General features: G+C 40.1%; 2 protein-coding genes across 2 annotated transcripts in view; one reads left to right on the forward strand and one right to left on the reverse strand.

The window, feature by feature from the left end:
* The window catches only part of LOC145401958 (uncharacterized), a 189,911-nt gene extending 186,829 nt beyond the window's left edge, over positions 1-3,082 (reverse strand). Inside the window, exon 1 of the mRNA XM_080274063.1 lies at positions 2,923-3,082. Within this exon, the coding sequence (XP_080130189.1) occupies positions 2,923-3,082 (160 nt within the window). The remainder of the gene's footprint in view (positions 1-2,922) is intronic.
* A 708-nt stretch (positions 3,083-3,790) lies between these two features.
* Positions 3,791-13,798, forward strand: part of syd (JNK-interacting protein syd) — a 466,678-nt gene continuing 456,670 nt past the window's right edge. Inside the window, exon 1 of the mRNA XM_080274254.1 lies at positions 3,791-4,562. Coding sequence (XP_080130380.1) covers positions 4,347-4,562 — 216 coding nt within the window. The 5' untranslated portion in view covers positions 3,791-4,346. The remainder of the gene's footprint in view (positions 4,563-13,798) is intronic.

Here is a 13,798-nt window from a genome sequence, read left to right on the forward strand (position 1 = left end):
AAGAAAAATTTTGAAAATATATTTAAGAAAACTGTAAACTTAATCACAAGGCATTTTGGAAATATGCTTCAAGTAAATTACAAGTTAAAACAGGAGTGAGTGATTTACCATACTCAACCATGATGGTGAATTGTGCAGGGAAAGCTAATATACTGAATGAATTTTTCAGCAGTGTATACACTACCAAAGATGTCTTGAATATCCCATGGATGGAGAGCAAATGCAATAATAGGTGCAGTATTATAAATGTAAATGTGGAAGATATACAGAAGAGGCTTAATGGATTAAATACTTACAAATCTGCCAGACCAGATGAGTTACATCCCAGGGTATTGAAAGAAGCAAGCAGCAGCATGGCAAAGACTGTTTATGAGATCTGTCATATTTCAAAAGTGATGGGAAAACTTCCTGATGACTGGAAGAAAGGTTATATAACACCAATATTTAAGAGTGGTAACAGGAACTGTGCCAACAATTACAGACCAGTTACATTAACTTCAATATTATGTAAAGTTATGGAGTCCATTGTCAGGGATGTGATGATTAAACACATGATGGATAATGATTTATTCTGTGAAAATCGGAATGGATTTACCCTAGGTAGATCATGCATACTTCAGCTGCTGGTCACAATGGAGGGATGTTCTGATATGCTGGATAAGAACGAACCTTTTGATACAGCGTATTTTGATTTTAGTAAGGCTTTTGATAAAGTTCCACATCTTAGATTGCTTAATAAAACAGAATCATATGGATTTAGCGGAGAAGTACTGGCATGGATAAAAGATATTCTTGTTGGAAGTTGGCAGTGAGTAGTCGACGAAGGGGAGTATTCAGAGTGGAAGCCTGTCACAAGTTGTGTACCGCAGGGTAATGTGCTGGGACCATTATTATTTGTTATATATATAAATGACCTGCTGATGTAGTTAAGGCAATGCTTAAGATATTTGCAGATGATACAAAGTTGTAAGGTATGGTCAAAACAGAAACTCAGATCCAAGTCCTACAAAGTGATATGCAGTAGATAATATGTGTACCTGGACATCAAACTGGCAACTGGAGTTTAATGTAGATAAATGTAAGGTGATTCATTTTGGAAAAAATAACCCAAGAAACAGATATACTATAGTAACTCAAAATGGTGTAAAGGTGATATCAGACACCATGGTGGAGATGGACTTGGGGATTCTAGTGGACAAGGATTAAACATTTCACAAGCAAGTAGCAGCCACAGTCAAGAAGGCCAACAATGTTTCGGGAGTAATAAGGAGAACATTTACACGTCTGGATGGTCAAATGCTGGTCAGACTGTACTGGTCAATGGTTAGACCAATTTTGGAGTATGGTACTTCAGTGTGGTCGGTGAGGTTTAAGATGGATATGGATAGTTTGGAGGCAGTACAGAGGAGAGCAACTCGATTGATTCCTGAAATTAGTGGACTGGGTTATCAAGGATGACTTAAAACACTGGGGTGTTTTCACTGTACTACAGGAAGGAAAGGAATGACACGATGGAAGTCTATAAAATAATGAACGACCATGTAAGAATTGAGCAAGAAATATTTTTTGAGCTCCATGACTCCAGCACAAGAGGACATCAATTGTAAGTTGAAAAAACAGTTCTCAAGGCTTGATGTAAGAAACTACTCATTCTCAAGAAGGATAGTTGATGACTGGAACTCTTTACCTGGAGATGTTGTGTCAGCCCCAAGTATTGAAAGTTTTAAAAAGAAACTATACTGTTTTTGGAAAGAGAGCATTTTTGAATTACCACATTGATATTGATATATACCACAGTCCTGACACACTGCCACCTAGTGTAGTATTAAGGCCAGTTCACACGAGCAAACTCGCAGCCGTTTTTTGCCATAATTTGCTCCCCGGTAGAAATTCCGGCCGCTTTTTTTGCCGGTATGGAGAGACCCACATGTCGGTCTTTTTTGCTGGAATCGGAAGAAAGAGGCCAGGCCGATTTAAATGGAAGCACCGAACAAGGCAAAGCTCTGGGAACGAAGACGAATATGACATCTTGTGTGTTTACTATTGCTACTGCTACTCTCACTTTAACGTTCATTCCATTTTGGGTGTATCTGGTATGACCATGAGTATAAAAGAATGATTATTTAAGTATGAGTTAAAGGTATACATCAGGAATCTTATTTGTGATTTTATGCTTAAGAAAATTTATGCATACAGTCCCTGAAGCCACCGGAAAGCTGAGAGACAGTAAAGGCTTGTTCAAATGAGCAAAATCATGGTCATGAGGGCTCATCTTGAAGTAGTCAAAGTGCAAGTGCAAGAGCTGCACACCTAGCACGAGTACGGTGGTCCATCTTTGTTTGTAAACACTGTTACCATGTTCCTGCCTCTGCGGTCCTCGTACTTGTGAACACCTTTCTGAGAGAAATGCCGAAATCGCCATTTTTTCCCCGCAAATTGGCGAAAGAAGCGGCCGTGATTTAGTTCATGTGAACCGGCCTTTAAGGTAAGGAATCTGGCATACAGGCGCAAGCCTTTCAGCCAGACTGCTCGGTATGAAGGGGCTATAGTAAAATCTGAGATACGGTAACATTTGCCTTAAGGGGCTATAGTAAAATCAGTGATACGGTAACATTTGCCTTAAGGGGCTATAGTAAAATCTGAGATACGGTAACATTTGCCTTAAGGGGCTATAGTAAAATCAGTGATACGGTAACATTTGCCTTAAGGGGCTATAGTAAAATCAGATATACGGTAACATTTGCCTTAAGGGGCTATAGTAAAATCAGAGATACGGTAACATTTGCCTTAAGGGGCTATAGTAAAATCAGATATACGGTAACATTTGCCTTACGGTAAGGGACTATAGTAAAATCAGAGATAAGGTAATATTTGCCTTACCGTAAGGGGCTGTGTTTGTTGACAAAACTATCCTTTTCTTACCCGCTGTGGGAGTGTCACCCCAAAACCCGCTGGCACATCCGACCCTCACAGTCTTATGATCTTTTTCTGAGCCAAAATTCCGCCGATAATGCGTTGTTGCTGGTATTAACTGTAATTTTCCCCTTCTGCAGCCAGACACCAACCTCCCTAGATAAGCCATGGTTCGTGAGTCCGAAAGTTTGGTCCCTTACGTAATAAATTGATATATGTTTCGAAATTATTATACGATTTAATTTCTAACTTTCATCAACCTTTCTTGTCAGTGTTTAAAGTATGGGTAAGAAATAGGTCTACTGAAATTATGATGGGCAGTTTGAGTGTACAAAACAAGTCAAAGTCAGCATCAGCAACACGAACATTTGTATCTTTAGATGTCGAGATAACATAAATTTATAGTTTTATCTTTAAGGTCAGTCTGAGTACAAGCTTTATGTTTTTAAATAAAGTAATAACAGTATACTATATAAATCCATACTAAATGCATGCAGCTAAATCTCTGTATTTTAAGTAGTTAATGATAGTATAGCTATCGTATATATATGTACAATTTACAGGCAATCAAATTTAGTAAAATGAGAGTTCTATGTTTATTCTTTATAAACATTCACACTCAGGAAAATCAATATATCATGTAAGTGTTCAGAAACCATGTAAATATTTCCAATTTGGCATTAAATAACCGTCAAAAACTAACAGACTGCCATTAATGGGGACTGCGAAATAATATCATATGAAAATGTTTACTCAATTTGTGTATTTACTTGGTATTAGCATCTATTCCCATATCCTATGTAGAAATATTATTGGAACGTTACCTCAAATTTTCAGCTGCAACGTCATTCAGTGCTGGGTGGGGGCGAGGACGAGGTGGTTGTATATCCTCGCATATTTTAACATTTTGCAGTCCAAATATTTATCAAATCAACCTGTAGACATGATAAAGTGAGTTATACAATCAACCCAAAATCCCTAGAACCCCGGAGAGTGACCAGCAGTGTTCGGGAATAGACAATTTGGGGGATATAAATAGGGGAAAGGACAGTGTCTGATGAAGTGAACGTTGGGCAACCTCGTCAGTTTTGTCACAAATATAAAAAGAAGTGGACCGTAGATAATAAATTTTCAAAGGGAAGACCATTAAAGCCCCGATAGTTGATAAAGAAAAGCCCCAGCGTAAGGAAGATATGTCAGGATGAAGGAAAATTAAGCAAGTACATTATGGATGGTGAATTGGTCGTAGAATAATGAGTAACAAAACGACATAATTATTAATCTTTGTACATATATATTTAAAATTATACGCTGAAAAGAAGTCATTTTTAGGGGAATATGGACGCTGAAAAACGCTAAGAAACATCCTTAAGAGGAAGTAATTAAAAATACAAAGTAAATGATTAAGATAAGATTGGGATAGAGGGGTAACAATGGAGATGATTGATGGGGAGACAGTGTACAACTCCCACGACGATTCTCACATCGTCATGTCGGAGAAGGTGCAGAGTCTGGCTGGGAGCATCTACCAAGAGTTCGAACGTATGATCTCCAAGTATGACGAGGACGTAGTGAAGGATCTCATGCCCCTGGTGGTCAATATCCTAGAAGGGCTTGATCTTGCGTATACAGAAAACCAGGAACATGAGGTAAGATTGGATGGTTATTGAAGGGGTTTGCATATGGAGAGCATTATCATATAGTGCCTTTGGCAGTGTCATTTACATTCCACAAGGAGAGAGAGAGACTTCATTAGAATAGCACTATTGTATTTTGATTTTTTGTATAGTTCTGTAGATTACCTGTATGTTAGGTAGACTTTGTTGAAATACCTATGGTGTATGATAAACTTTCAGGATATTTTTGAATAATGTTTAGAATTCCTGTCATCATTTCTGTTTCAATTTGGGTCTGGTTGACTTGGGCTGATGGATAAAACTGATCTCATTACATCCTCCCAGTCAGGGGAAGTTTACTTTTTCATGAGCATGAGCATTGTAATTAGTAAAATGCTTTTTCTGTTTCCGAGTGTTCTTATGTTTGTAACTACAGGGGGTATTTTGGTAATCCCTAAGGAGACAGGACCACCTCATAAACAAAATTACCTGTTATCTACCGGACCTCATAAGTCAGTGACTTTGTAAAGGTGTACAGAAGTACATTTTAGAGTATGAAAAGGATCCATTTGTAAACAAAAGATTGAATTCATAAGGGATGGGTTAGGTTAGGATAAGTTTGGTTTGGTTAGTGTGAAATAGGGTTGGTTAGGATAACTTAAGTGTTAAATTACAATAATTTTGGTAAGGTATGGATGAATAGGTGCTGTATGGGTAATTTTGTTTAAAAATGGCATTCTGAGATGGCATCCATCTGTCATCACTTGCTACAAGATGGCATTCGTATGCCTTCGACGCTTTTAGGGATTGTAAACAAACACCACTTTCAAAGCACTTTTCACCAGTTTTAACAGAAAATAAAATAGAAACTTGATAATGCACTCAGAAAATACTCTATCTCTTGAAGAGCTTAGGTAAAAAAAAAAAAATAATAATAATAATACAAAATAAAGTGATCCTGTGCCTCCTTAAGTATTACCGGTACTGAATTTTTCACCTCAGATGCATGTCCGCAAAAGAATAGTGTATTGTCCTAGACATCCACTGCCCTACTTTGTAGTTATCTCTTATAACCCATTCCATATACAGATTGAACAACCATGGAGACATGACACATCCTTGTTTCAATCCAACATTCAGATAGAAAAATTCACTCTGTTCACTATTCACATGCACTGCAGCCCTAGCATCCTCACACTTACTCTTCACAGCCTTCAACAACTCCCCATCTACTCCATATATTCTTAATACTTTCCACAATCCTTGTCTATCCACCCTGTTATATGCTTTCTCCAAATCCATGAAGGCCACATACAACTTCTTTCCCTTCTCTAGAAACTTTTCCACTAAAGATCTAAGAATGAATATCTGATCTACACAACCTCTTCCCTTCCTAAAACCTCTCTGTTCTTCTCCAACTAATTCTTGTTATTTCCCTAACTTTGTCAATAAGTATCCTGCCATATACTTTTCTATTACACTAAGAAGATAGCCTAAGTGCCCCTGTTATTACCACACACTTCTTTTTCCCTTTTTTCTTTTTACAGGGGAATAATTATTCCTAGGTTAAATATTATATTTCTCTAAGAATCTTTAATTTGTATCATTGTACCATACATACACTGTACTAGTACTACAGTATAGCCTATACAAGGGATCTTTCATTCATATTGCTGGCCTAAGTAAGTTAATAATTATATGTAAGTTTGCACATCTCAGTGTAACAGAATTGTCTGTGCCTTCAACTTACGGTACCTGCTAGTCATATTTTATACCTTCTCAAAATAATGGCAGTTATTTTTTAAAAATTGCCAGGTGTCCGAACAAACCCCTCACATGTCCGGCAACGATGTATGGTTGAAGATTATCGATTTACAGCTTACATCAATGGTCGTCCGGATTCCCCTCCTTCCCCTAACCCGTATGTCTGAACATAACCCCCACCTGTGTTTAATAAGTTCGGACACTCGTTAAAATATTTCCCTACCAAAATAATGATCTCCAATTTCTGGGAGGTGTTATGATTTAATAGCCACATGATTCAGCTCCCTTTTGGATACTTAACATCTGCCATAAACCAGAAAGGAAGAGAAGGAGTTAAAAAAAAATAAAACTCAAAGTGTCTGAACTCACCCCAACTGACGGTATTTTTTTTATATACTGGTTCCTTCTCTCCCCCCTCTACCATTTTTTTCTTTCCATTTCTTTCAGTTGTTAGTTTTCTCCCCTCCTGTCCTTTTCACATGTTCTTTCCTTCCTTTCTTCCTTTTCTGTCTTGGTATGTGTCCCTTTAATGTGTTCCCTCTTTCTTTATTTTGTTCTTTTATCAAGGTGTCTTTCAGTTCAGTAAAAATGATATAATCAGTAGGGCCAGCTGTGCCATGCTAGCACTCCAAGTGGCTGATCTAGTGCTGCTGTTTACTTCATTGCCCTTTCATGTGGCCTAGCTACTCGTACCAGTATATGGTAATGCATATTCACTTACTTATATCACATAGTGTGGGTATCTATATATCTATCTCTCTATCTATCTATCTGGATATATATACAGTATGTATATATTGTTCCCATCATCATCATCATCATCCGGACTACTTTTCCCACTTTAGGGCAGGGTGAGGAGTAGCAATGTCCAGACAGTCCAGATTTGCCCAATCCAAATTCCATTCACTCACCATTCAAGCCCTTGGAATCCTGGCTCTATCTAATACGCCAAAAACATTCATTACGTTCTATAGCTTCACATACATGGATCCAACAGAGTCAGTTCGGACGCTGTCACGTTGAAAAGGGGTGCCAAATCCCTGATCATGCGCTTCTCCTCACAATATACATCCATCCAGCTCGATCTCTCGTCAGTCCTCTAGGCTCACTGACTTCCAAACCTCTCATCCTCACATACTCATCCACCATATCCCTCCACCTTCTCCTTGGCCTACCTTGCCTCCTCCCTCCTTCAGATTCACTCAGATATACTATCTATCTATCTATCTATGTATTGCCAGATCCCATAATCCCGTAAGGGTTGGCCATTTGACTTTTGAGTTATTTGTTTTACAGGGAGGGGCACTAACCCTCCACCAACCCACTTGTTGACATGTAGGGAACACATATGGTTTGGGTATATGGTCACCACCCAGCATTGTAAATGGTTTCTTGGCTTATAGAAAACCATTTGGCTTGTCACTCAATGTAAAGCCACCCGTAAAGGAAAGAAAAGCAATAAGAAGTGACAGGAAAGATGGGAGAAATAGGAAGAGAGGACACACACCACAAATTGATTTAGGACCTACACACAGAATTGCTGTGGGAGAGTTGTCTGTCTTTCCTTTGTATTTCCACCTCTATCAAGTGAATTTCTTGGGCAAGAAGTAACTGGCAACTCCTCTGGTGTTGGCAGGAGGTGGTGAAACACTCAGCACGTCAGTGCTTGCCCAGAAGCAAGAGTGGGAGCATATGTTCCCGTTGCCCCAAGCTTGCACCTCCCCCTTTTATTTTGTATGCATTACTGTTTGCCCTGTTATTTTGCTAGAGTCGAGTTGTCATGCCTGAAAAGTACTGCTCAAGGGATGAGAGGGTCCATATCATTGCATGGAGGCAGGATAATGTCCCTGTCAACACGATTTGTGAACGTACTGGACACGCAAAGTTGACCATCATGATGATTCTTGCTGCAGCGCGCAGCCTGCCACCTGATGTTGTACCAGAGCAGAAGCATGACGGTGTAAAGAAGAGGACGACTTCCAGAGGTACAGATACGGTTCTGAAGAGAGAAGTAATCAAGAATCCTCGACTGACAGCAGCAGAATGGAAGAGAATGCATCCCCAGCTGTTACAAGACATATCAATTTGAACTATCCAACACCGCTTGCAGGAGAAGCTGGGTTTGCCAAACTGCACTGCAGCCAAGAAACTGTTTCTCACTGACCACACGTAGAAGCAGCGCATTCAGTTTGCCAAGAAGTATGCACACTGGACATCGGATGAGTGGAGAAAAGTTAAGTTTTCTGATGAAAGTACATTTCATGTGTTCCAGGTGCATTCTGCCAAGGTTGGTCGCCCTGCCTCTCGTAGTCAATATGACCCTGCTTGAGCAGTCCAACTGTTAAGCACCCACAATCAGTAATGGTATGGGGGTGTTTCTCAGATGAAATGGGAAGGGGAGGGCTCTACTTTCTTCCTAAGAACTTGATGGTGAATGGTGGCCGGTACAATCAAGTTTTGAAAGTTCATTTGTTAAACTTTTTTGATATTCATAGGTGCGACTTTTTCATGCACAATTCAGCTTTATGTCACAGGTCAAGGAAGGTGACAAAATGGCTTCAGGATAATCGGATTGTGGTCCTTGTCTGGCCTGGCAACAGTCCGGATCTAAATCCGATAGAAAACTGCTGGGCAAAGATAAAGAAAATCATGGCAGAGAAGAAGACACCCAATCTGGACAACCTTAAGACTGAACTGACAATAGTTTGGTGCAAAGAAATGTCCTTAGATTACTTTAGAGATCTAAGTGATTCCATGCCATAATGCAGCCAACTGGTCCTGAAAAACAAGGGAAACATTATTTCATACTAATGAATGGCATTTCATGAACAAACATTGTGATATACTATGATTTCTGTGTTTTTAATACCTTGTGGGGGGAGGTCCTAAGTTAGTTTGCGGTAGCTGTACCTTTTTCACCACTGTTGTTATCCATTCTCTCCACATGGCCATACCGTCTTAGTAGCTACACTTTCTTCGATTCTGGTGTCAACAGACTTCCATACTCAACATCTTTCACGAATCACATCTTCATATCCTGTCCACTGTCTGTACTCTACATACATTCCTCAGCAGTCCCATCACTCTTGACTTTTCATTTTCATGCCACACCATAGTCTCACATCCCTGTGTTAAATTTGGCAATAACTCTCCATGCAAGCCTCGTGCAGCCTCAACACTCAAGCCTCTGTTCCTTATCAAGGCCTTCATTGCACCAGCTACTTTCCTTCCTTGTGTCACTCTACTTTCCACTTTATTTGCGCATTTTCATCTTTTTTCTGTCACTGTACCCTGGTATTTGAACTCTTTCACCAATTCCAGTCTCTCTCTATTCACTGTAACATTGCACTGGGAGTCACCTTCTCTCTCAGTAACCATCACTATACTCTTTTCTGTGTTTACTCTCAAGGCACAGTGCTCATAGACATCGGCAAGACTCTGCACTAGTCTACCAAGTTCTTGTCTGGTATTTGCAAGTAGTGCTGCATCATCAGCATACAACAGATTGGAGACATTCCATCCATCACCATTCTTTACCAATGCCATTTCCCTCTCCATTACTCATGTTCTTACTTCTTCTCTCATCATCCCATCTATATAGCTTTATATTGAACAACCATGGGGACATCACACAATCTTGATGCATGCCCACATTGATCATGAACCATTCACTTAGACGCCCATTAACCCTTACACGTGCTTCAGTACCATCATAAAAACTTGATGGCACCTAGCAGCTCACCATCTACACCATACATGCACAAAACCTTCCACAATCCTTCCCTGTCTACTATGTTAAATGCTTTTTCCGGATCCATGAATACTATAAACACCGTATAGTCCTCACAAGCCTTCTCCACTATCTGTCCCACTGCAAATATTTGATCCACACATCCTCTACCACTCCTAAAGTCATGCTGTTCATTACTCATTAGGACTTCTGATATCTCTCTTACTTTATAATAATTCTTCCATATACCTTCCCTATCACACTCAGTAAACTTATTACACAATAATTCTTGCACTCACTTCGCTCACCTTTATTTTTGTACAGGGGTACAAATACAGCCTTTCTCCACTCTACTGGCACAGTTTCACTCATCCATGCCTTCTTACATATCTCCAACAAACACATCATTCCAGTCTCTTCACTACAGTTAATCATCTCTGCATACACCTCATCAACTCCAGCAGCTTTCCCATTTTTCAGCCACTTCACAGAGCTTTTCTGGCACTGCATTCCTTCTCTGCACACCCCTAAAACCAGTCATGTTTACAGCCACTCAACTCTCTCTATTCCCATTCATTAGGTTCTCCCCATCTGGTCCTTACTTCATCCCCATCGGTTAATAATTACATCCTACATCCTTCACACCTTCACATTTCATTCCACTTTCCCTTCTACATTTCTGCACCGCTTTCCAGGATAACTTCCTATTTTCAGAGTAGTTTGCATTAATTTTTCTTCCTAGATCATCATTTACCTCCTTCTTTTTTCGTCTTCACTAGTCTCTAACATGCTTCTTGCCTCAGTATATTTGGTTCTTATTTTAATTGAACCCTTGTCCTGTAACCACTCTAGCCACTTCTCCCTCTTTTCCTTCACTGCTCTCTTAACCTCCCCATCCTACATGCCTTACCTTTCTTCTTTGTTGTTACTCTTGCCACACCACACACCACTACCATTTCTAACTAAGCACTCCCTATATGCATTCCACAGGCTCTCCAGATCCATTTAATTCCTTACTGATTCTAACTCCTCCCCTACTTTGGACCTGTATTCATCTGCCATTTCTTTGATCCTCAGCTTCTCGACTTTCAGTCTTTCTCCCTGACTGTTCTATTCTCTCCTGGTCCACCTCACTCTCCTCAGATTGATCTTGCATACTAGCCTACAGTCACATGATCTGACAGACCTCCACATTTTCCTCTTACAGCCCTTGTATCAGCAGCCATTCCCATCATTGACCTATCTATGAGCACGTAATCAATCAGGCTTCTTTCAACACGATCCCCATTCCCTCTACACCATGTAGATTTATGTATATCTTTGTTTGAAATATGAGTTACAAATGCACATCCTTCTTTCCTGACATATCCTTCAGTTTCTTCCCATTATCATTTTCTCCAGGTACCGTACTCCATTACAACCCATTATGTTGTCCTCAGGACTAGTGCCTACTCTTCCATTCATGTCGCCCATTACAGACTCTGTAGCAGCTGGGCATTTCTCCTATTACTTCATCCAGCTCATCCCAAAACCTGTCTTTCACTCCTGTCGTCACATGGTGCATATGCTACAATCACCGCCACATTCACTGTCTCAAACTTGAACTTGGCATACCGGTGCACTTGAGCTGACACATTTGTAATCTATCATTCCACTCTGCCACAACTCATTCATCAACAAAACAACTCCTTCCTTGCAGGATCTTCGCCCATTCATGCCTGATATTACACATTTCACACCCTCCCACTCCTCCACTTCACACTCTTTCATCTTTGTTTCACACAGTGCCATCACAGCATATCTCGCACTCTTGAACACATTCACCACTTCCACTCTATTGCTTTACTCATTCATCCCTCTCCCATTCCACATGGCCATGTGAATCTGCCCTTGGTTGGGGGCCCGGGCAGGTATTGGGCCCTCTGAGGCTTTCTGAAACAGCTGCCATAATTAAGTGATTTTGGATAGGAAAATCTGGGGAACATTTAACTCTGCCAAAAACCCTGGTTATATGGTTACCACCCACCTTAGTATATGGTTTCCTGGGTACAGGAAACCATTTGGCTTGTCACTCAGTGTAGAGACCATAAGGCATGCCTACATTGACTGAGTGGATGATATATATATATATATATATATATATATATATATATATATATATATATATATATATATATATATGGAGCCTCTGTGGTACAGTGGTAAAGTGTGTGTTTTCATACACTGAGGAATGAAGGTTCGTGCCCTGCCAGGGTAATAAACTTTGGGAGTGTTCTTCTGGCCATGTACTGCTTGGCGGACATAAGGGGTGTTGTGGTTGAACCAGTGTCGCATATTATAAAAAGTATGCTGGCACCTAGTCGGCTTGTGCGGGCCAATTACACTTGGTTCACAGACTGCACACACATCCAAAGCCACTACAACATTACAGTTACACTTATAAGCACTTCTCATCCTACATACAGTCTCTGCCAGACAGCCTGAGCCACTTAGTAGAGATACGGGATAGGCCAGTCCTGCAGTGGACACTCAAACGGCTGATGAGATGAGATGAGATATATATATATATATATATATATATATATATATATACTGTATACATAGAGTATATCCATCCATCATCTATACCTGTGTTGCCCCATGAGGAGCATAGGAGCCCGGGGCTAGGCAAGTTGGTGTTGACATTTAAGATGAGAGGGGCCAGCCTCACTCATCCTTGAGTGGCATTACATGAGCAGTAAACTTCAACCACTCCTTGGAAATGAACTTACATCAGCTTAGTCCGATTGGAGCGCCTTAATTACCCACTAAACTGCAAAGAGCCATGTGTATATATATATATATATATATATATATATATATATATATATATATATACATACACACACCGCTCGCTGGTGCAGTGGTAACGCTCTCGCTTGCCAACTGGTGGACGGGAGTTCGCGCCTCGCTCAGGTTGCGAAAAGTTTCACTGACGAAGTGGGTGGTTACTGTCCCCCTTGAGCAAGGGGACGGGTGTGTGCTTGTGTGAAGGTCACAGCCTTGCCCTTAGATCGGACTATATGAGCTCTCAGCTCCCTTCCGGGAGGGTAAAAGCTGACGATCACAACCATCAAGTGATCCTGACCGACCCGGTGAATTACACACACACACACACACACACACACACACACACACACACACACACACACATACCAGTATGTATACTTATATTTATATTTATATTTGTACTATACTAAGAGAGAAACGCAGTAGAACCCAACTCAAAATACTGTGAGGAATGGGAGGCTGTCTGAGTTAAGAGGTTATCTAAGTCCTACCAGGTAAATTTGGAGTTGCCTCAAAAAGTGTTTTGTTCATCTTAAATTACAATTCGCAATGTTATTTCTTTTTCTAAAACTAAATAGTCCCCCAACACTAGCCTTGGAACCCTCATATTTCATATGTTTTGCCATATGTTCAACAGCTGCTTGAATTTTAATGGGTTAGCTCCGACACCCATTGAACTTTTTTGTAGGTAGCTACCATTTATAAACAGCCTCTTCTAAATTTTCATAATTTAGTTTTCAAAATTGTTTTACTGTTGATTGTTCACTGCTAACACCATACCTGGGTGATCTACTCAAGAATTTAGCTAACTTCTTTATATCAGTGACACACTGTCTCAAAATCTCATGTTCAGTTTACAGTTTGGGTCGGAGATTCCCCATTGTTTAGCTTTTCAAGGATTTTCAGTTTTTCTTTGATAAGCATACACTTTTGTTTATGTGTGGGG

This window comes from Coenobita brevimanus, chromosome 57 (assembly GCF_032717465.1).
Source record: "Coenobita brevimanus isolate Jiangsu-jjx chromosome 57, ASM3271746v2, whole genome shotgun sequence".
NCBI classification, from domain to species: domain Eukaryota; kingdom Metazoa; phylum Arthropoda; class Malacostraca; order Decapoda; family Coenobitidae; genus Coenobita; species Coenobita brevimanus.